At 38.7% G+C, this 21038-nt stretch overlaps 1 protein-coding gene across 1 annotated transcript in view; it reads left to right on the forward strand.

Annotated features, from left to right (window-relative positions):
* Positions 1–21038, forward strand: part of LOC124795457 (voltage-dependent calcium channel subunit alpha-2/delta-3) — a 496470-nt gene that overhangs the window by 164250 nt on the left and 311182 nt on the right. Inside the window, exons 6-7 of the mRNA XM_047259484.1 lie at positions 2003–2195; positions 19049–19185. Coding sequence (XP_047115440.1) covers positions 2003–2195; positions 19049–19185 — 330 coding nt within the window. The remainder of the gene's footprint in view (positions 1–2002; positions 2196–19048; positions 19186–21038) is intronic.

The following is a 21038-nucleotide window of genomic DNA, read 5'->3' on the forward strand; positions in this document are numbered from 1 at the left end:
CCCTAGCAAAATGCGGGCAGGTAATGGGGAAATCCATTGAGATAATTAACTCTGGCAAAGTGCAGATTGTTGTTACGCAGAGTCTGTGAACAAATATCTCAAGAGCAGTGAACATAGTCCAATGGTTGGACTACGACAGCTCTTCACAGTGCATAGGGTTCGGAGGCTTGTCTTCTCTGTAAAATAGAATAGATGGTGATATGTAGCATCTCCGCTGGAAGAGCGCAATGCTGGTGCATGCATAGCATTCATTGTACGTTATTAAACATGGAGCTCTGCAGCAGCCACCCCCATGTTTTCACAGGTTGAGCAACAACATTGTCAGTTACAATTACAATGGGCAAGAGACCATTGGGATTCAGCCATTGATCAATGGAAATGTGTTGCCTCTTCATGCGAATCACATTTCTGCTGCATTAGACTGATGGTTGTCTCTGTGAACGCCATCATCGAGGTGAACAGAGGCTCAAAACATGCAGTGTACCATGGATTTAGGCTGGTGGGAGTATTATTATACAATGGGAAACATTCGTTGCACTTGCATGGGACCTTCGGAAGTAATCTAAGATATGCTGACAGTTGTGGACAACCTACATACCTTCATGCTTGACATCTTCCCGATGGTGATGTCATCTTTCAGGAGCATGATTGTCTTTGTCTCAGAGCCATAACTTTGTTACAATGGTTTGAGGAGCATTATGGTGACCTCACGTTGATGTCCTGGTGACCAGATTCACCTGATGTAAATCCTACGGAACCCATCTGTGTCGCTATCAGGCACCATCGCCATGTATGCAAATTAGTGTTCCGTTATTTACGTAAATTACATGACCTGTGCGTAGACATTTAATGCCACAAACCTACCAGCAAACTGTCTGACCCCTGATACGCAGAATCGGTGACATGTTTCATTCCAAAGACAGACAAACAAGTTATTAAGCATATGGTCATAATATTTTGGCTCATCAGTGTAAAATGATAGTTTCAATTACAAGGGATCAATCAGTGGCCTATTTATGTTGTAAGTGGTCAAAGTTCCTAATTTTTCCTAATTTATGGAAGAGGGAAGACCTTTAGGGAAGCTTCAAAGATAAAGTCATATTTTTAATTTAGGCCTATATTTTGTTTTGTTAGGTTTAATTATCTATTTCTTGCCCTTGTTCTAGGGGCAGGTTGTTAAAGATATTAACATTAGGAGTACATAACCCCACTCTAAACCCTAGACAAAGATATAATGTCTGGATGTATTACTGATTCTGCCATGTTGCATTACTCTTATTTATGTAACTATAAAATAGACCGCAGTAGCTGTCCCTTTCAAGGATATCGACATGTACAAATAGACAAGAAGAGGCCTTCACTTCACCTGTAGCACCCCTTGACCCTTATCTATTGTTACCTGTGTGAAAAGTTATGTTACATTACTCTAATGAATGTAACCATAAAATAGGCCAGAGTAGCTGTTCCTTTTGAGGATATCGACATGTAAAAATAGACAAGGAGAGACCTTCACTCCGCTTATAACACCCCTTGACCTCTATCTATTGTTGCCTTTGGAACATTATGTCCCCACTTGCGGCATGTGCTTGTAGGTACAATTTCGTTATTTTTTGTCATTAGGTAGATAGTTACTTTGCAGATTTTATAAATTCTATAACCATTCTTTGTCTCCTGCTTTAATCTGTTGATAGTATGGAAATGACCACTGCTTGGAACTGGTTACAGCATTATGAAATGATCGTGTGATTATGTCATTAAAAGCTTTATTACTCATTTTGTCATCTGCTAAATAAACTATATCTTACCTGTTTTCTCATTGTTTCTGACATTGGAAAGATTAATGGTTCGACAGTGTGTGTCATTTTATTGTTGTGAACTTAAATAACTTGCTTGTTAGTAGAAAAACTTTAGTACAGTTGACACACATAACTGTTAGCCTTTTTTTCTCATTACAGATTATGTGTTGAAGATCATCAATAAAGAAATTGCTTTTCTTTTGCAGTACAACAAAAGTTCATTAGGCTGCCAGTGTAATCAGGCAATAATGTTGATAACGGATGGACCACCAGATAAATATCGTGAAATATTCAAGCATTATAACTTCCCACATATGCCTGTACGAGTATTCACATATCTAATAGGCGCTGATTCTTCTAATGCTGAAGAAATGCATTGGATGGCATGTGAAAATAAAGGTAATGCATTTTTAAAAGGTAATACACAAGGCGATACACGTATAAACTCATAACTTGTAATATGCAGTGAAACTCACAAGTAGATGTATTTCATAATGAGTAAGCTGTCTCATTGAAAATGTTGCTCATTTTATGTACTTTCTGTCTTTTCAAAACAACTACATATTAATAAGATATTGTCCAGTGATTCTAACAGCACAGTTATTGATAAAATTGTGGTAAATGACTGTGAAAAACTGAAAATAAGCTACTATAGTTTTTTGAAAGATAAGCAACATTTTAATGGTCGATAAAGCTATGAGTGAAGGCTGGAATCCAATGGACATAATCAGTGAGATTTGTAAATGTGTTATATCAACCTGTCAGAAGCTTAATAGAAATGGTGCACTCCTAACTACAAGGCTGAAATGTCAGTTGCAAGTTATTGGAGTATTTGGAGAAGTAACAGCAAAAAGAAAAAAAAATTACAAAAACTAAAAGAGCACACAGGAGAAAAACACAAAAAATGTAATAGGTGTCAGAAAAAGTAGGGTGGTCATTAACTTGATGATTGTTGGTTTTCTCCCACCCGTGAAGCATGTCGTCGAAGAGTAGAGGAAAAAAGAGACGTGCAAGAATCAAGGACTCGCAGAATATGAACAGCAAAACCAAGGTAGAGGACGTGAATATGTAATGCAATATGGTGTGTGGAGAGAGCAGGAAGACTGTTGCAGTGACTTAATGGTAGTTCCATCAAGTGGGAATACACGGTGCAGCAACTTAGTATACTTTTATTCTGAAACTATGACCCAAACCCACTGCAGTGCAGATCACGTATTCAGTGACTAATAGCCATGAATAACACACTGAATGTCAGTCAGAAATGATGAAATCTGTGTTAAATTCTTCTTTCCATATAGCTCACACAACAGAACACATCTGTATTTAGTTTCCTGACAAATTAAGTTTGTTTTAGGAAGTACATCACATAAGATAGTGCTTTCAGACAATTTAATGTATTAAAAAAGAATAAAATATTCTGTGATAATTTTATGAATTATGAATGTGGAAAACAATACCTGATGTGACACCACTCTAAGAGCCTGAAAAACAGTAGTACCCCACCCTCAGCAACCTAGCAGGAGGTTTAATTGTAGTTGTAGGTAAAAATTAATATTTGGCACTTAAGCCCTTCTACAATAAATGCAGGCTCCGTCTTATAATGAAATTTGATGAGAGTAATGTTACCTGGTTGAAATATAACTGTATCAGTTAGAAGACACTTGTCCTCCAGTTATATATGAAAGAATCTCAGAAAGCGCTAAGTGATTTGTCTCTGAGTATTCTGACTTTTTACAGGGTCAAAGTTATCGCACGATTTTAATGTGTTGTGTGTTGTCCATAAACCTGGGGGGGCCTCTGTGAAAAAAACTAAACTAAAATCCGCCCAAAGAGGCCATGAAGGCCCAACAGTATTGACCGTGTGCTGTGTCCTCCTCAGCCCACAGGCATCACTAGATGCAGATATAGAGGGGCATGTGGGCAGCACACTGCTCTTATTGCCGTATGTCAGTTTATGGGACTGGAGCTGCTACTTCTCAATCAAGTAGTCCCCCAGTTTGTGTCACAAGGGCTGAGTGCACCCTGTTTGCCAACAGACAGGATGGTCACCCATCCAAGTGCTAACCCGGCTCGATAGCACTTAACTTCAGTGATCTGATGGGAACCAGTGTTAACATTGCGGCAAGGCTCTTGGCACTGGCCTCTGTGAAGGAAAACTGAATATTTTAGACTATAGTGTGTGTTAGTTTTTGCCTTTGATTTTTAGTAAGTGAGGGAAAGTCTGTTGAATTTCATGGGCACTTGTTTTAGATAATTTCACTCTTTTCCAATACCAGAGGGATGGTTTGGATTATACCCCCCCCCCCCCCCCCCCCAGTTTTTTTCTTTACGGTAATGTTCCAGACAGATCTCACATTTTGTTGGTTCTGATAATTTTCTTCGCTTTCATGTAATTCATTCAAACCATCAGCAGTGGTTAAAATTCTCTTGTTTTGACACAGAATATTTTAATTACCAAAATATCCACCGATTCCTTTCACTTGAATTTGGACTGATACCAGCCAGCATTAGTATGAAACATCCCTTCACACTGCCAAGAAAGAAAGATTTAAAATTGAGTTGCATTTCTTATCCAACATTTCTTTTTTGGTATGTCTCTCCTCAGTTTTCCTCTTGTCAACTGTCTGTAAATATTTTTTGGTGCTCTAAATTATCACATGCAGAACATGAGTCATTCCTCAGTAATGATTAAGTGTTAGGGATTCCCAACTAGTTCAGATTAAAGGAAGACATTGATTCAATTCTCAGGCATTAAATTTCATGTTTAGAAAATCAGTTATGCAGGAGGATCAGACAGAAAAACCATTATTTAACAACCACACAAACCCTCATATGGAGGGCATAGAAATAGGCATTCCTAATGTTGAGAAACATCTGAAAGAGCTAGAAACAAAGAAGTTGTGAGGCCTAGATGCTGTTCCAAAGTGCTTTTACAGAGAGTACTCTTCAGCATTGGCCCTTACTTAGCCTTCATTTATCATTAATTTCTCAGCCATTGGGGAATCTTAAGTGGCTGGAAAAAGCACAGGTAATTCTTGTATATAAGAAGGTTAAAAAGAATGAACCCCCCCCCCAAGTTACATACGAATGTCTTTAACATCAGTTTGCTGCAGAATTCTTGAGTACATAATAAGTTTGAATGTAATAAATTTTCTTGAGAGAGGAAAGCTTCTATTCATAAGTGAGCTTGGATTTAGAAAGCATTGCTTTCATGAAACATGGCATGCCCTGTTCTTGTACAATATCCTGCAAATGATGGATGATGGGCAAGAGGCATATTCCATATTCATAGATTTCGGAAAAGCATTTGACACAGTGCCACACAGCGCTCAAAGGACTGAGCATACAGAGTAGGTTGTCAGATATGTGAATAGCTCAAAGACTTTTAGGTAATAGAACCCAGTATATTATCCTGGATGGTGGGTGTTTATTGAAGGCAAAGGTATTGTCATGAGTGTCCCATGGAAGTGTACTAAAACTGCTCTTATTCTCTGTATATGCAAAGAGTCTGAAGGATAGGGTGAGCAGCAACCTGCTGCTGTGCTGTAGTATATGGGAAAATGTTGTCTCTGAGTGTCTGTATGAAAACTTAAACAGAATTTTTATTTGTTTTTATGAATGCCAGATTGCTATAAACGTGTGAGAATGAAAATGAATGCAGGTGAATAGGTGTGTTGCTTGACACAGATACTTCAGTTAAATTTCCAACCGTAACATTAGAAAACTGGTACAAAATGGAATGAGCTTGTAAGGTTGATTGTCGGGAAGGGGAATGGTCGCCTTCAGTTTTTTGGGAGAATTGTAGGAAAATGTAACTCATTCGTAAATGATACTGTGTGCAGAAAACTTGCACAACCCATTCTTGAGTGCTTCTCAAGTGTTTGAGATTCCCAGCAGGCCAGATTGAAAAAAAACCATGAAATCAATTGAGTGGCATGCTGCTTGATTTGTTACCAGTAGGTTTGACTGACATGCGAGTTTTAAGAAAATGCTCTGAGAACTCAAATGGAAATATTTTGAGGGAAGGTGTTCTTTATGTGAAACACTATTGAGAAACCTTAGAGAGCTGGTATTTGTGACGGGCTGCAGAATAACCCTACTGTCACCAACATACATCCCGTGTAATAATGGTGAAGATAGGATTGCACAGATTAGGGCTTATACACAAGCTTGTAAACAGACATTTTCCTCTGACTCCATTTGTGAGTGGAAAAGGAGAGGGAATGACTAGCAGTGGTACAAGGTACACTCTGCCATGCATCAAATAGTGGCTTACAGAGTATGTATGTAGATGTAGATTTTTTTACTGTTTGGATCAGTCAGTGTGAGAGTGTTAGAGAACTATTCTGTGAGCTTGGATGGGAATCCTTGGAGGGAAAACAGATAATTTTTTCACTGAATGTTATTGAGGACGTTTAAAGAACCAGAATTTGTGATAGACTTCAGAATGATTCAGCTGCATCCATCATTCATACTGTATAAGGAAAAAATAAGGGATTTCAATAAATAAGACCACTGTGATTATTAGATGTCATTATTGGAGAACATGACTGGTTTCACAAATTAAATTTGCATCTTCAGGTCAAAAGAGTAAGGTTCTGTTTAAACAGGATAAAGCCATTTCCAACATTTATATCCAGCTACTTAAAACTTCTGGCTTACGAATGTGTCTATGATAAAATGTATTGGGGGCTAAAGCCATCTCCAACCTCTACTGTAGACAGCCCTGGGAAGAAGCATTGATCATTCATGAGCCAGGAGTTTTAGATACCTGGAATGACTTAATCCAGCTTAAATACAACCTTAATCTTTTGATATGAAGCCCCTGAATATGCAAAACCGGTCGTGTTCTCCAATAGAGAATTCTAACAGTTGCAGTGGCCTTGTTTATTCAAATCATGGGAAATTTCAGCTGTGGTTGCCCTACATATACAGGAGTGTGCTCAAAATAAGGTAGTTTAAGGATTGTTCAGAGGTACACAGACAAACATTTTCCCCTAAGCACATATGTGAGTGCAACAGGAAGGGGAATGATTATAATGGTACGAAATTCCATCCCTTCATGCAGTGTACAATGGCTGGCAGAATATATATGTAGATTTACTTTTTTGGTGGCATGTAATATGCCCTGAAATTTACTTATTGTGGCTGCCCTAAGGTTGTTTCAATATATCATATCTTTTATTAGCTATTTGCTGTCTGATAATGGAATTGAGGAAATGAAGAGTGATGAGAATGTGAAGCTTTGTTCATGACATAAGCCACAGGAAACTTACTGCAAGCTCAGCTCACCAACAGGACAGTTGTAATATAAGGTACCTATCAGATGACCCCATTGCATATGTTCAGCGCATGCAGGAACCACTTTGCCATCACTGCCTGCATCTACTCGGCCAGACAGGGCAGTATGATTGCATACACTATGACCCAGCTGCCTGACTGCCCTTGTGTGGCCTTTTTGCCCACCCCTGCCCACCTGTTCCCGTGAACACATGGGCATTCGAGCTGGAACTGCCAGCCTCAAAGTATCTAGAGAAGCTACAGGAAACCTAAATTCACATAATTAGATAGGGACTTGAAGCTCATTTCATCTAAATGTAGGATCAGTGCCTTAAACATTATAACACTGTTCTCAGTAATGGTAGCAGAGTTATTAGCATTAAGCATTTAAGAGTCTGACAACTGAAAATTGATGTTATCTTGAATTAATGATAATAAGAATGGAAACTTCCCACGATACTCAAACAACAAAAAGAGGAGGGCACAAGAAAGCTATATAAATAAACTTTATAAATGTATAGGCTTCTGCAGCCACTATCAGTCTCAGTAAGATTCTCCAAGGTGTATTGCTGCAACATCTTATAAAATACTTAAAATTTTGTAAGATGAAAGGGCAGTAAATCCACTATGATTTTAATGCAACTTACATACTATGTCACTTTCAGTAATTTGACAATGTAAAATCCTAGGGGGAATGTAAGCGATGATCTGAGGTGATGACCTACTATGTAATGCGTCTGCAAACTGAAGAGTGAGCAGAAGTGTCTCTGCAGTATCTACCTCAATATGTCACAGAGAGCACTACAGTCTATTTCACAAAGTTTTACTAACTCTTCTGCAATGTGCCTTTTAAATCAGTGGGAACACATAGTGCAGACATGTCCAGGGAGTGTTTATTGTCCACTGAATATGTTAACATTATGCAGAATTAGATACTGATGTGGTGAACAAAAGAATCTCACATGAACAGAATCCATGTAAATCAGCATATGCAACAATACACAAATAGACAGGAACTGTTTTCTGTATAGCAGTTGTTGCATTCTCCCGGGAATGGCTACTTTCTCCAACACAAGTACTGCATGCTCTCCATTTTACAGACAAAGAGAAAGAGACTTCTCAGAGAACACTATGAATAAGAATCCATACATGTATCTTCTTATTCTTTTCATTAGTGTGTACCCCATCTGGTAGAGGCTTCATTCAGGTTTTGGCCAAGGGAGAGCACCACATAATTGTAAGTCATGGAAACTTTGTTCTGTGTGCTATCATATTTTAACTGTTTGTGTATAATATTTTCTGAGTTTAAAAGTGGGAACAAGCCCAGCAACGACATGGATGAGTGCGGAAAGTGGCCAGAAAATCATACTCAGGCTGTCTATGCATCAGCCATGGTCGTTAATCTGCCACAAGGATTTGAACCAAATCTGGCTCACTTCCTGTCCCTCAAGGTAGCATACTGTATGTTGCACTAAACGAGCAGGTGAAGATCCATAGATAACAAATCTAGCTAAAAGAGAAAAGAAATAATCTGAATACAGTTAATGGTGTGGGGACATGGATGCATGTAGGCATAGGGCAGAGACAAGTGGAGATTGAGGGCAGGAGTTTCCAGCAATGAAGCATCATTAAGAGGCGAACTCACATTTGCAAAATGCAGTGGCTATGCCTTCAGGAGGTTAACTCATGCTGCTGACTACAGTTGTTCATATACTCTGCCTTACCAAAAATGTGAAGCACGAAGAAGACAGGGTTGGGTGCCCATATAACTTCATACATACACACAATCGCCGGGTATGTAAATTTTATTTTTTTATTTATTTGTCCATAGTCCATTTAGTACAATAGTATTAGACATGTCAAAATAGGATAGAATAAGGTGAGGATGGGGCAGGAAATTGGCGATGGCTTGATAAAAGGAACCTTCCCAGTATTCATCTTAGTTACAGGGGAAACCTTGGAAAACCTCAAGTCAGGATGGCTGGTCCTCTCAAATGCGAGTCCTGTACATTAATAATGGAGTAGCTACCTCTCTCTCGGTCATGATTGGAAGTGATTCATAAAATACATTGTCTACATTGTGAGTACAACATGCACAGTAAGTAAATAAATGATAAAGGAAAATAAAAGAGCTACAGAAAAAGTGTGTACACATGAACAAATTTACTTAACAGTGCAGAAAAGTACAAAATGTACAATAAGTCAGTCAATGATGTAGGTGGATCAGGAATCTTTGATTTAAAACACCCCTCAAGAAATAAAACATGTGAGCGCATTGTGTAGCACTGCTAAGAAGTATAAAGCACAAGCACACGAAAACCTGCCATCACTATAATCATCATTATTAGGCTAGCACAAGATCCTTCTCAACAGAGGTGTATCACACTGCTTCTGAAACAGAGGAAACAGAAAACCAACAGCAGAAATGTTCTCTGCAAAGACAAACACAGCACTGATGTCTATCAGTTAACAGAATCAAAAGAACCCAACAGTGAATGAAGGCCTAGTAATCCTATAAGCTAACGTATTCATTTACATTGTAAAAACACTGTTCAACAAGATATTATTTTAACTCTGATCTAAAAGCCATTTTTGTCTCAAACAGAATACTAAATGTCTTTTTCCAAAGCTGTTTCACAGAGGAAGACTGCACTGTAGTTCCCTCTCTAGATTGTTGTACAGATGACAAAATGGTAGATATCGAAATAGACGACAAAGGGATAGAGAAACAATTAAAATCACTCAAAAGAGGAAAGGCCGCTGGACCTGATGGGATACCAGTTCGATTTTACACAGAGTACACAAAGGAACTTGCCCCCCTTCTTGCAGCAGTGTACCGTAGGTCTCTAGAAGAGCGTAGCGTTCCAAAGGATTGGAAAAGGGCACAGGTCATCCCCATTTTCAAGATGGGACGTTGAACAGATGTGCAGAACTATAGACCTATATCTCTAACGTTGATCAGTTGTAGAATTTTGGAACATGTATTATGTTCGAGTATAATGACTTTTACGGAGACTAGAAATCTACTCTGTAGGAATCAGCATGGGTTTCGAAAAAGACGGTTGTGTGAAACCCAGCTTGCGCTATTCGACCACGAGACTCAGGGGGCCATAGTCACGGGTTCACAGGTAGATGCCGTGTTTCTTGACTTCTGCAAGGCGTTCGATACAGTTCCCCACAGTCGTTTAATGAACAAAGTAAGAGCATATGGACTATCAGACCAATTGTGTGATTGGATTGAAGAGTTCCTAGATAACAGAACGCAGCATGTCATTCTCAATGGAGAGAAGTCTTCCGAAGTGAGAGTGATTTCAGGTGTGCCGCAGGGGAGTGTCATAGGACTGTTGCTATTCACAATATACATAAATGACCTTGTGGATGACATTGGAAGTTCACTGAGGCTTTTTGCAGATGATGCTGTGGTGTATCGAGAGGTTGTAGCAATGGAAAATTGTACTGAAATGCAGGAGGATCTGCAGCGAATTGACGCATGGTGCAGGGAATGGCAATTGAATCTCAATGTAGACAAGTGTAATGTGCTGTGAATACATAGGAAGATAGATCCCTTATCATTTAGCTACAAAATAGCAGGTCAGCAACTGGAAGCAGTTAATTCTGTAAAATATCTGGGAGTACGCATTAGGAGTGATTTAAAATGGAATGATCATATAAAGTTGATCGTCGGTAAAGCAGATGCCAGACTGAGATTCATTGGAAGAATCCTAAGGAAATGCAATCCGAAAACAAAGGAAGTAGGTTACAGTATGCTTGTTCGCCCACTGCTTGAATACTGCTCAACAGTGGGGGATCCGTACCAGATAGGGTTGATAGAAGAGATAGAGAAGATTCAACGGAGAGCAGTGCGCTTCATTACAGGATCATTTAGTAATCACGAAAGCGTTACGGAGATGATAGATAAACTCCAGTGGAAGACTCTGCAGGAGAGATGCTCAGTAGCTCGGTATGGGCTTTTGTTAAAGTTTCGAGAAAATACCTTCACCGAAGAGTCAAGCAGTATATTGTTCCCTCCTACGTATATCTCGCGAAGAGACCATGAGGATAAAATCAGAGAGATTAGAGCCCACACAGAAGCATACTGACAATCCTTCTTTCCGTGATCAATACGAGACTGGAATAGAAGGGAGAACCGATAGAGGTACTCAGGGTACCCTCCGCCACACACCGTCAGGTGGCTTGTGGAGTATGGATGTAGATGTAGATGTATATATGTTGGCAGCATGTTATAGAGAATGGCACCAAAGTGGTTCACATGTCTTTTTTGCCCTCAACACACATTTGTATTTGTAGATGGCTGGTACAGCACACAAACATAACTTTTTGAATAGGGATTTGCAGTTAGCCCTAGCCAAGCTGTAATTTCTGTAATTTAAAAATTTTGTTTGATCAACTTTTAGTTTTATTCCAGAAAACTAGGGACTGAAAGTAACCAAAATAACCCATATTCTATCTGAGGAGCAAACTTTAGAAATAATTCTCAGAGCAAAACATGCAAAACATTTTTGGGAGAGATGAGTTACATGCTCTTTCCAGCTTGTCTTGGTCAACGTACATTCCTAAAAGTTATGGGCATTGTACCATTTCTAACTGATATCCACCCAGTGGCAGATGGAGAGCTTGGATTTGACTCATCTCCCCAAATTGTATATAGTGTGTTTTCTTTACATTTAGGCTCAGCTTACTGGCATTGAACCATGAATGCAAGGACTTAAGGACTTTATATTAGTTGTAATGGACAGAGGTTCCTTCATATCACTCTCTGTTACACTAGTGTCATATGCAAACATGATCTTGACTGCAGTGTCTGAGGTGTACGTATCATAAGGAATAGAAGGGAGGGCTAACACACTACTATGGGGTACATCTATTTCGACTTAGCTTGCATCAGATATAAATCTGATTGTATGATTATTATGAACTGACGTGAGCTCCACCACCTGTATTCTACACTGATCAACTAGAACATTATGACCAATGACCTACTATTGATATAAACCCATCCAGGCGATAGCAGTATCACCTGGCAAGGAATGACTGTTAATCAGATACATGCATGATACATGTAGTGTCATTGAGCATGCTATCCATGTGTAGAATGACCAAGGCCCATGATCTATCTAAGTTTGACTGAGGGCAGATTGTGATGGCCTGCAAGCTCAGCACGAGCATTTCGGAAACTGCACGACTTGTTGGGTGCTCGAGAAGTGCTGTGGTGAATTTCTTCAACACGTGGTGAAACCACGTCTGGATGTCATGGGGTTGGGCGGCCACCTCTTGTTACAGATATCGGACATCGTAGGCTGGACAGGTTGGTGAAACAGGACAGGAAGCAAACTGTGGTGGAACTAACATCGGACTTTAATACTAGGTAGAGTACAAGTGTGTCTGAACACAGTGCACCGAACACTACTAGTGATAGACCTCTGCCGCCAACAACTCATGCACGTGCCAATGTTAACACCACAACATCAGCAGTTATGACTGAAATGGAAATGTGACCATCGGCACAGAACATTGGTGCAGTGGTAGAGCATTGCATGGTCTGATGAATCCTGATATGTTCTTTGTCATGCTGATGGGAGCGCACGAATCCATCTTCTTCCACGGCAGCAGCCCCTTGACACCTGTAGTGCAGGACAGAGACAAGCTGGCGGCAGCACCATTATGCTCTGGGGAACATTCACATGGGCATCCATGGGTCCAGAGGAGCTCATGCAAGGCACATTTACTTTAGAGAATGCTGAGAGGAGTGAAATGGATAGGTAATTTTCAACTTTATGCCTACTTCAATACTTGAACAGAGATTTCACTTTCGATATTTTTATCTTCACCCTCAGTGAATGTTAAATTAACAGGGTGAGCCAAGGGCTTTGCAATTTGTGAGGCAACAAAGTTTATAAGTGACACTGGAACATCATCTACACCAGAATGAAATTTTCACTCTGCAGCGGAGTGTGCGCTGATATGAAACTTCCTGGCAGATTAAAACTGTGTGCCCGACCGAGACTCGAACTCGGGACCTTTGCCATTCGCGGGCAAGTGCTCTTCTCTAATATCTTGATTTCTTAGCCTGTCTTCTCTTGTGCAACATTTAACACCTCTAAAGAATTTCATTTCTCATGCCTGAATCTGGCTTTCTTGCTTCTTGGTAATCACCCAGGTCTTACTTCCATATAGCAGTGTGGGAACTGCAACAGTTTTGTAAAATTTAATATGAATGTCTTTCCTGGTTTTGGTTTTTAGGTTTCTGTTAATTGTTCCACATACCCGGCTGAATTTACTAATCTTAATTTTGATATTCTGCTGTAGCCTTACATCATTTCACATCTGAGGTAACTGAAGTGGTTTACTTGCTCTAAAATCTTCTGATCTATCACTAATTTGGTTCTGATTGGTTCTTCCTCTGATTGGTTCTTTCCCTATGAAGGCCATTGTCTTAGTTTTTTCTTTTGAAACTTCCATGTTAAATTTTGCACTTATTTGTTTTATCAAGTAAGAGTCCTTTCTGAAAGTCATCTTCTTTATCTGCTAGGATTACTGCATCAGCAAATAGTAAATTACTTAAAAGAATGTTCCTGTCTAGGTTGATGCCTTTCTGAAATTCTGATTTCCATATATGTAATATTAATGTAGATGTTGAACAGAGTTGAAGAGATGGAGCAACCTTGTTGTACCCCTTTGTTAGTTGGTATCATTAGTTATTTCACCATTGAGATCTAGAGTGATATTTGTGTCTTGATGTAAACGTTTTATCGCATTTACTAGATGCTTTCGATATCCATGATTTGTCATTATTTCCCAAAGTTTCTGTCTATTGACAGTGTCAAAAACTTTTTTAAAGTCAATAAAAGCAATGTGTATTTCTTTATTATACTCTCTCTGTTTTTATATTATTTACTGTGGAATAAAAACTGCATCTATTGTGGAGTGTTCTTTCCTCAAACCCATTTGTTCCTCATGCAGTACTGCTTCTGCTAAGTTTTTAAGTCTTGTATTTCAAATCTTACCATACACTTTGTATGCTGAGTTCAGTAAACTTATTCCTCTGTAATTACTACATAGGCTTTTGTCTCCTTTTTTAAAAATTGATATCACTCTAGCTGTTTTCCAGTCTTCGGGAATATTCTTCTTCTTCCAACATTCATTGAAGAGATGTAGCCATCGTTGGTGTAGCATCATTCCTCCATATTTAAATAATTCACCATTAATGTTGTCTTTTCCTGTTGCATTCTGTTCTTAAGTGATGTTAGTGCAGATTTTAATTCATGTAATCCTCTCTCATCTAGTTGTTCAATCTCAGTTTCTTGTGCTGTATGATTCGCTGTAATGGTTTATCAGCAGTTCTTCTTCAATACTATTTGTTTGTATCTTCTCTCTTTCTGTTGTGTTTAAGGTTTTTAAAACCTTATATGCCATTTATTGTCTTCTGTGGATGTCATGTTCGATATTAGAAATAAACCTATCCCATTGTTCCTGATGTGCTTTCCTTACTATGCATTTAGCGTTATTTCTTTTCTCCTTATAGTATTGTTTGTTCTCAATAGTGGGGTTGCCTAAGTATCTTATATATGCATCCTGTTTTTCTTTGACAGCTTTCATAATATCCTCATTCCAAATTTTTAGACCTTTTCTTTCCTGTATTCTTTCCTTTTTACCAAGAGCTTCTCCTGCTACTCTGCATACAGTATTCTTCAAAGCTTGCCATTCTTCTTCTATATTGTCTTTAGTTTGGAATTTTGCTAGTTCTTCATTTAATCTCCTTTGGTACAGGTGTCTGATACTGTCCTCTTCAAGCAAGTATACCTTATAAATGCTTTGATCTTGGTGGTTTGTTACTTGTTTAATTTTTTCTTCCATTTTGTAAAAAGATCTATTCTGGAGATTAGTAAGAAATTATCTGATCCTGTATCTTGCCCATTATAAACTCTTATATCCTTTACTTGGCCCACTAACTTATCATTTACTAAGATGTAGTCAATTATTGATCTAAGACCTCTGCTGGTCCAAGTATACTAGTGTATATCGTTTTTCTCAAAAAGTGAGGGTGATTTTTAAATTGTTTTAAGTGGCAAAATCCCTTAGTAATTTTCCATTTTCATTACATTTTGGTTCTCTGAACAGACCTATAACATTCTCTGCTGGGATATTTCCTATTTTGGCATTGAAATCACCCAGCATAATAACCTGATCAGTAGCACTGTAATTACTCAGAGTCTTCTGTAGTTCTGCATAGAAGCTTTCAGATGCACCTTTTATACCTGCTTCAGGTGCATATATGCATATAAAGGTGGCGTTAGGCATTATCAGTTTCAGCCTGACTGTAAGTGTCCTTTCACTTACGTATATACAATCTTAAATGTCTTTTTCCCATTTTTTATGCAGGATAGTACTACACCTTTGCTTTCTCTTGTATGTTGTTCAACACCACTATAGAATGTAATGTAATCCCCTACAGAATTATTTCCTCTTAATTTCTTTTTAGTTTCTATGATTGCTACAGCATCAATATTCATGTCACTTAGTATATTTACTAGTTCTACCTCCTTTTAGGAAATTCCTCTCACATTCCAGGTTGCTACTTTGGTGTGTCCATTTATCCATTTTTGTTTGTCCCTTTTCATAGCCTTGTCATTTACCTTTGAGACTGTCTTGTTTCTGAGGCTTGTTTGGGTACTGGGAGTAGTCTGTGTTTTCTGAGAGTTGGTTTCCAGCCATCTGCTCAACCCTCTTCTAGGAGGACCAGGATTTTCTTTCGGGGTTATCTCCCTTAGCTGATATGTTCTGGTTACTTAAAGGTGCTGGAAATAAGTTTGCCTTTATCCTCTCCTATTGGTTTTGTAGCCTGTATCCACTGTGTATCATACATTGTCTATGGGTCTCATGACTCATGCCTTCTAGGATGTGGGAGTAGGGTTTGTTGGCAGAGCTGCATTGAAATCCTTGAGGTCTGATTAATTTCTCAAATTTCAGTGGACATTTCCTAGAGTTATGTTTCTGCAAACAGGTATCAGCAGCCTGACCAGACTCCAGGGTCCTTTGCCAACCTTTGACTGTTGGAGAATAGAAAAGAGAAATGAAAGACACCCTCAGGCCTCGAAACCTAATACCATTGGGGTCGAAAGAGTAAGAGTTGGCCAAGGGAAGCCAATTGGAAAGAAAACAGAAGAAGTCTGACACAAGTATGTGGAAGTAGTCTCAGACTTAGCAAAGGGCCCATGTGGTTGCCACACACATACTCCTAAGACAGGAGCCCCCTGTGGGACTACTCTTTGTCTGGAATCTCACCAACTGACCTGTCTGGCATGAGTGACCCTACTGGGAGCATAGCTCCCACCAGCATAGCTCAGTGGATCACTGATACACACTAACCTCCCCACCAACATTAAGGTGGTAGTCCATAAGGAGGAATGTCATTCAGAGCAAAAAACTGCAGTAAACATCAGCTCTAAAATATGTACCTGAAGAGTTATGAGCACATTTTCATGTTTGATACTGTGAAACATGTATCTTCTACTGCAAGCTCTTTGCTTTCCATGCTTTGAGAGGTGGTAGTAAGGACCAAAACAAGAAAAAATCTCCAGTGAACATGAGCTCTAAAGTGCACACTTTAGGAGCTATGAGCACTTGTTCATCTTCACTTCTGGTAAAAACATCTCTTGTACTGAACAACTGCTTGTAACTCTTAAGATAGGCGTTTTAGAGCCCATGTTTACTAGACTTTTTTTTTTTCAAATGACCATTCCTGTTATATCCCTGACTACTGACATTGCTCATGGGACACCCTGTATATGGGGCATGCAAAATTTTAGACGTGAAGTGGTCACTGTGCAGGACAAGAAACTGCTATGTACTTCTGTGAGACAGTATTATCAGCATCTGACAGAGTTTGAAAGGGGTCACACTGTGGCTTTTCATTTGGCTGACTGGTCAAATGATACAGTATCTAAATTTGTTGGATGGTCTGATGTCTGACTGCATGAGAACATGAAGACAGGCATACTCGTCTTCTAGGTTGTGGTGAAAAACCTCTGATCACCATAAGGGAGGATTGTCATATTGTGCACCAAGCACATCATAATGCTTTCTCATCTGCACCTGCCATCTGAGAGCAAGTAATGGACTCCATGCTACATTCTGTGTCATCCCACACAAATGGTCAGAGAGTAGCAGGATGGTGAAATTACCATCTTATGCTTAGGCTGCAGTTAACACTACAACATGAAACAACTGGGTTTGGAGTGGTGCCGTGACTGGGAAGCATGGGCTGCTGATGAATGGCATCACACTGTTTTCAGCAATTAACTGCACTTCTGTTTTACCATGGATGACCATAGTTGGCAAGTGTGGTGGTGACCTGGGTCGTCGTACGGTTCTTCTAATGATTTGGAGAGGCACTGCAGTGCTACTATTGGTGCCATGATGCGGGGAGACCTCAAGCGTGACTTCATGTCACGGCTAGTAGTGACTGAGGAAACTGATGACACAACAGTATGTTATGGAAATCCTGCATTATCGTGTGTTAACTCACAAGTGACAGTATCGTTGTGCCAATTTTCAACAGCCCCATGCTTATCAACACATACCATGTGTCTCTATGAACTGTCAGTGTGATGTTGAAATATTCCTGTCGTCAGTAAGATTCCCAAATTAGTCTCCAATAGAATAAGCCTGTGACCAGCTAGGATGTCAACTCTATCCCAGTGCCAGTATCTAGGATATCAGTAATCAGTTACAACAGTTCGTGGCCAGCTTGCCTCAGGAGAGGATACAGTGGCTTAATGACACCCATCCCAACTGAATCACTGTACGTACCCAGGCCAGAGGGGACACAACCTCATGCTGATAAGTGGGCTCATACTGCCAAATTGTTTATAAATTTTACTTGATTTTGTAATCACTAATATAACAACATCACATACCATCTCAACCTATGAAGTTTCATTTTGATTCATTCTTCCCTTCAGGATGTTTCACTTTCTTTGTCAGGGAGTATAGATGGGTAGTCTTTGCACTCATGCATGAAGATTTGCAGTGGAAGTAATATGTGACATGGTGGCATTCGCAAGTAGATCTGTCTTCAGTTGGATAGAATAAACCACTCAGGATTGGAATAAAGCATGGTAGACAATTGTTTGGGCCAGGTCTTACATCTTTCACATGGATACAATTCATGTAGCAAGGTTTTGAGGTAGGAGTTTCATATGGGTAGACCAGAATGTTTTGTAGGTTTGGTAGGCGTAGTAATGCCCCTTTGCGTTGGTGGGATTAATTTTTGAGGAGGGTATTCTTTGTGTTGGGTCATGATGAAAAGACTAGTAGCCATAGCTTTCCCAGCCAAGGTGGTCTTTTATAATGATTGGGGAGGGCATCTTTGCTTGCTGTTTAATGGGTATGGTTGAGTTAATCACAATGTAATAAGATATGGCCAACAGATTTGGCTGTGTATCATGTTTTATAGTGCCTGTTTAACATGAGTAATCACTACGCCCTTTTTTTCTTTACTGTCTCTAATTAAATATGGTAGTATAGTAGCATTCTTCTTATGAAGTGTAAGATGTCTATCATTCAATACATATTCTTTGGAGCAGGTAATGATTCAGCATAAAACTGTGATTACTTTTTGTATGGTATCCTTGGTTTCATATACTGCATGCCATCACATGAAAATGTTTTCCTGTCAAATTATGTTTTATTTTTAGCTTCTTGCCAAAAAGAAGCAAAGATTCTTCTGAGTTTAACTCAAGACAACTCTTCCACTAAAGTCGTCTGAGCATAATTTATTTGTAAAAACTCTTCCTTTGCACTTATATAGTGTTCTCTAAAATGTATCTTGAGTGTGAAACAATGTACCTGTGAACTATTATGCTTTCCTTTAGTAAGATTCTCAATACAATGATTCTTAAGGAATTTATTTTTCCAGATTGAGGAATTATTTAATGCTGTTCTCTTTCCAGGTTATTATGTTAGAATAGGGAGTAAGTCTGAGGTTAAGGAGAAAGTTCTTAAATACATATCGGTGATGGCAAGACCAATGGTTATGTATCAGAATGATCACCCAATCCAGTGGACACCAGTCTATGCTGGAGGAAGGGTAAGACAAACTTCTTGTGCCTGAATGCAATTCATCCTTCCTGTTTTTTATACACATTCAGTTTTTGTTTTTTTCAGCAGAAATATTATATATTTCAGTAATTTTTACCTTATACTCAAAGACTACACATATGTAACAAAGTGCATGCAGAACTGTCATGTTAAAATATTCATCCAGTTTTCAGTTCCACTTTTTTCTTTTTCAATTGTTGTTTTTAATGTAGCTGTATTATCTTTAATTAAGCTTTTCTGAGACCTATTCCAAGATATTTACCCATTTTACATGTCCACTAGTTAGTCATAAAACTGTTTTGGGGAAATCATTCCTACAATAACTCCTATTTCAGAAACTTAAATGGGTGTTTGAATGTAATGTAATAATCATAATCTGTTCATTATGTTGATTTTGAAGGATAACTTATTCATATCATTATAATATCTAATCTACTTTTTCATGTCTTGCTGTTATAGAGACATTCCAGAAACATAATAAAGTGAATGATAACCAGAAATGCCTTAAAATCACTGTAAGATACATTGTGTTTTTGAACAGTTGTAAACAGCTGAAAAAGTGCTACATTTCCCATGAATGCTTTTTCAAAGCTAAACAGTGACCATTGTGGAACTTCTTGACACATGAAAACTGTGCAGTTTCCAGGATTCAAAACCAGACCCTCAGGTTTTGTGAATAAAGCTCTTACAGGGTTTTGTTAAATAGGAGATTGCATCTGTGTGGGACATCATGGGCGATGTCTGCAAAGTTCAGTTAATTACATCATTGTCCATTTAACCATAGAGCAGACTCTCTCTTTAATGTTACAGGAGCAGGCACATGGTATATTATGTACATGTGCTTTATCATTTATTGCAATAATTTACATTATACAGTGATTACAAGTAATGTTTAAGCTTGTGCATAACAATTGTTCCATGTGTGTTACAGATGTTAATTTGTTAAGTTGGATAAATTTACTTGCGAATTAATTGTCTTCAACCTCAGGTGAGCAAACAGTGCATTTTCACATAGAGCTGTCGTCTGAGAATGACTATTGCAGACAAAATCATTACCATACCTACATCTTATTGTTGTGGAGCTGTATATTGCCCTTCCACATATTTCACATCTACAAGCTAACTACAGCTATGAAGCTTGGTGTTATACATATTTTGATAAAATGTTGTTTGATGAGTTGAAAAGAAAGGTTCTTTAGAAAAACTCACGTGAATGTTTTTTCCCCCCTTGAAGTAGCACCTGCACATTGATACCAGCCACGCTCAACCGTGCATACCATATAGCCATTGTCTATCTTCTTGTCTTCTGCATTACTAAATATTTATTGTACATTTGGTCAACAGTATCAGCCCCAACCTTTGTCTTATCATAGTCTACTATTATATGAGGTTTCTTACTAACCTCATTTACTGTTCCTTGATTGTGTGTTATGGAGATGATTGCAAAGGATTTGGGTGCATATGACACCATAGTAATGTCTCTCCAGTATCAAAAAACTGCTGAACCAATTTCTCTATTCCTTTTGGGCAAAAATTCAGGTGGTATTTCTTTTTTAACCTTTTGGGGTTCCCGTAGAAGTGATTTTGTTTTACAGCAAGGAGAGAGCCAGTGGATACCTAGTATACCAGTTAACTGTTGTTACATTTCTATTTGTGCCTTCTATTGGCTTTGTTAGTCTACACTCAATATCAAGTGGCTTAGTAGAAACACAAAATGGGCCTTCTGGCTGTTTGCCACAACACACTTCCAATAAACCATTGTAGAATGATTTAGTATTGCACAGAGCAAATCTTTTGATGCCTTATTTAGCTGGTTTGTTGGGAACGTATTATATGAAGCTG

Source organism: Schistocerca piceifrons, chromosome 4 (genome assembly GCF_021461385.2).
Source record: "Schistocerca piceifrons isolate TAMUIC-IGC-003096 chromosome 4, iqSchPice1.1, whole genome shotgun sequence".
Lineage (NCBI taxonomy): Eukaryota > Metazoa > Arthropoda > Insecta > Orthoptera > Acrididae > Schistocerca > Schistocerca piceifrons.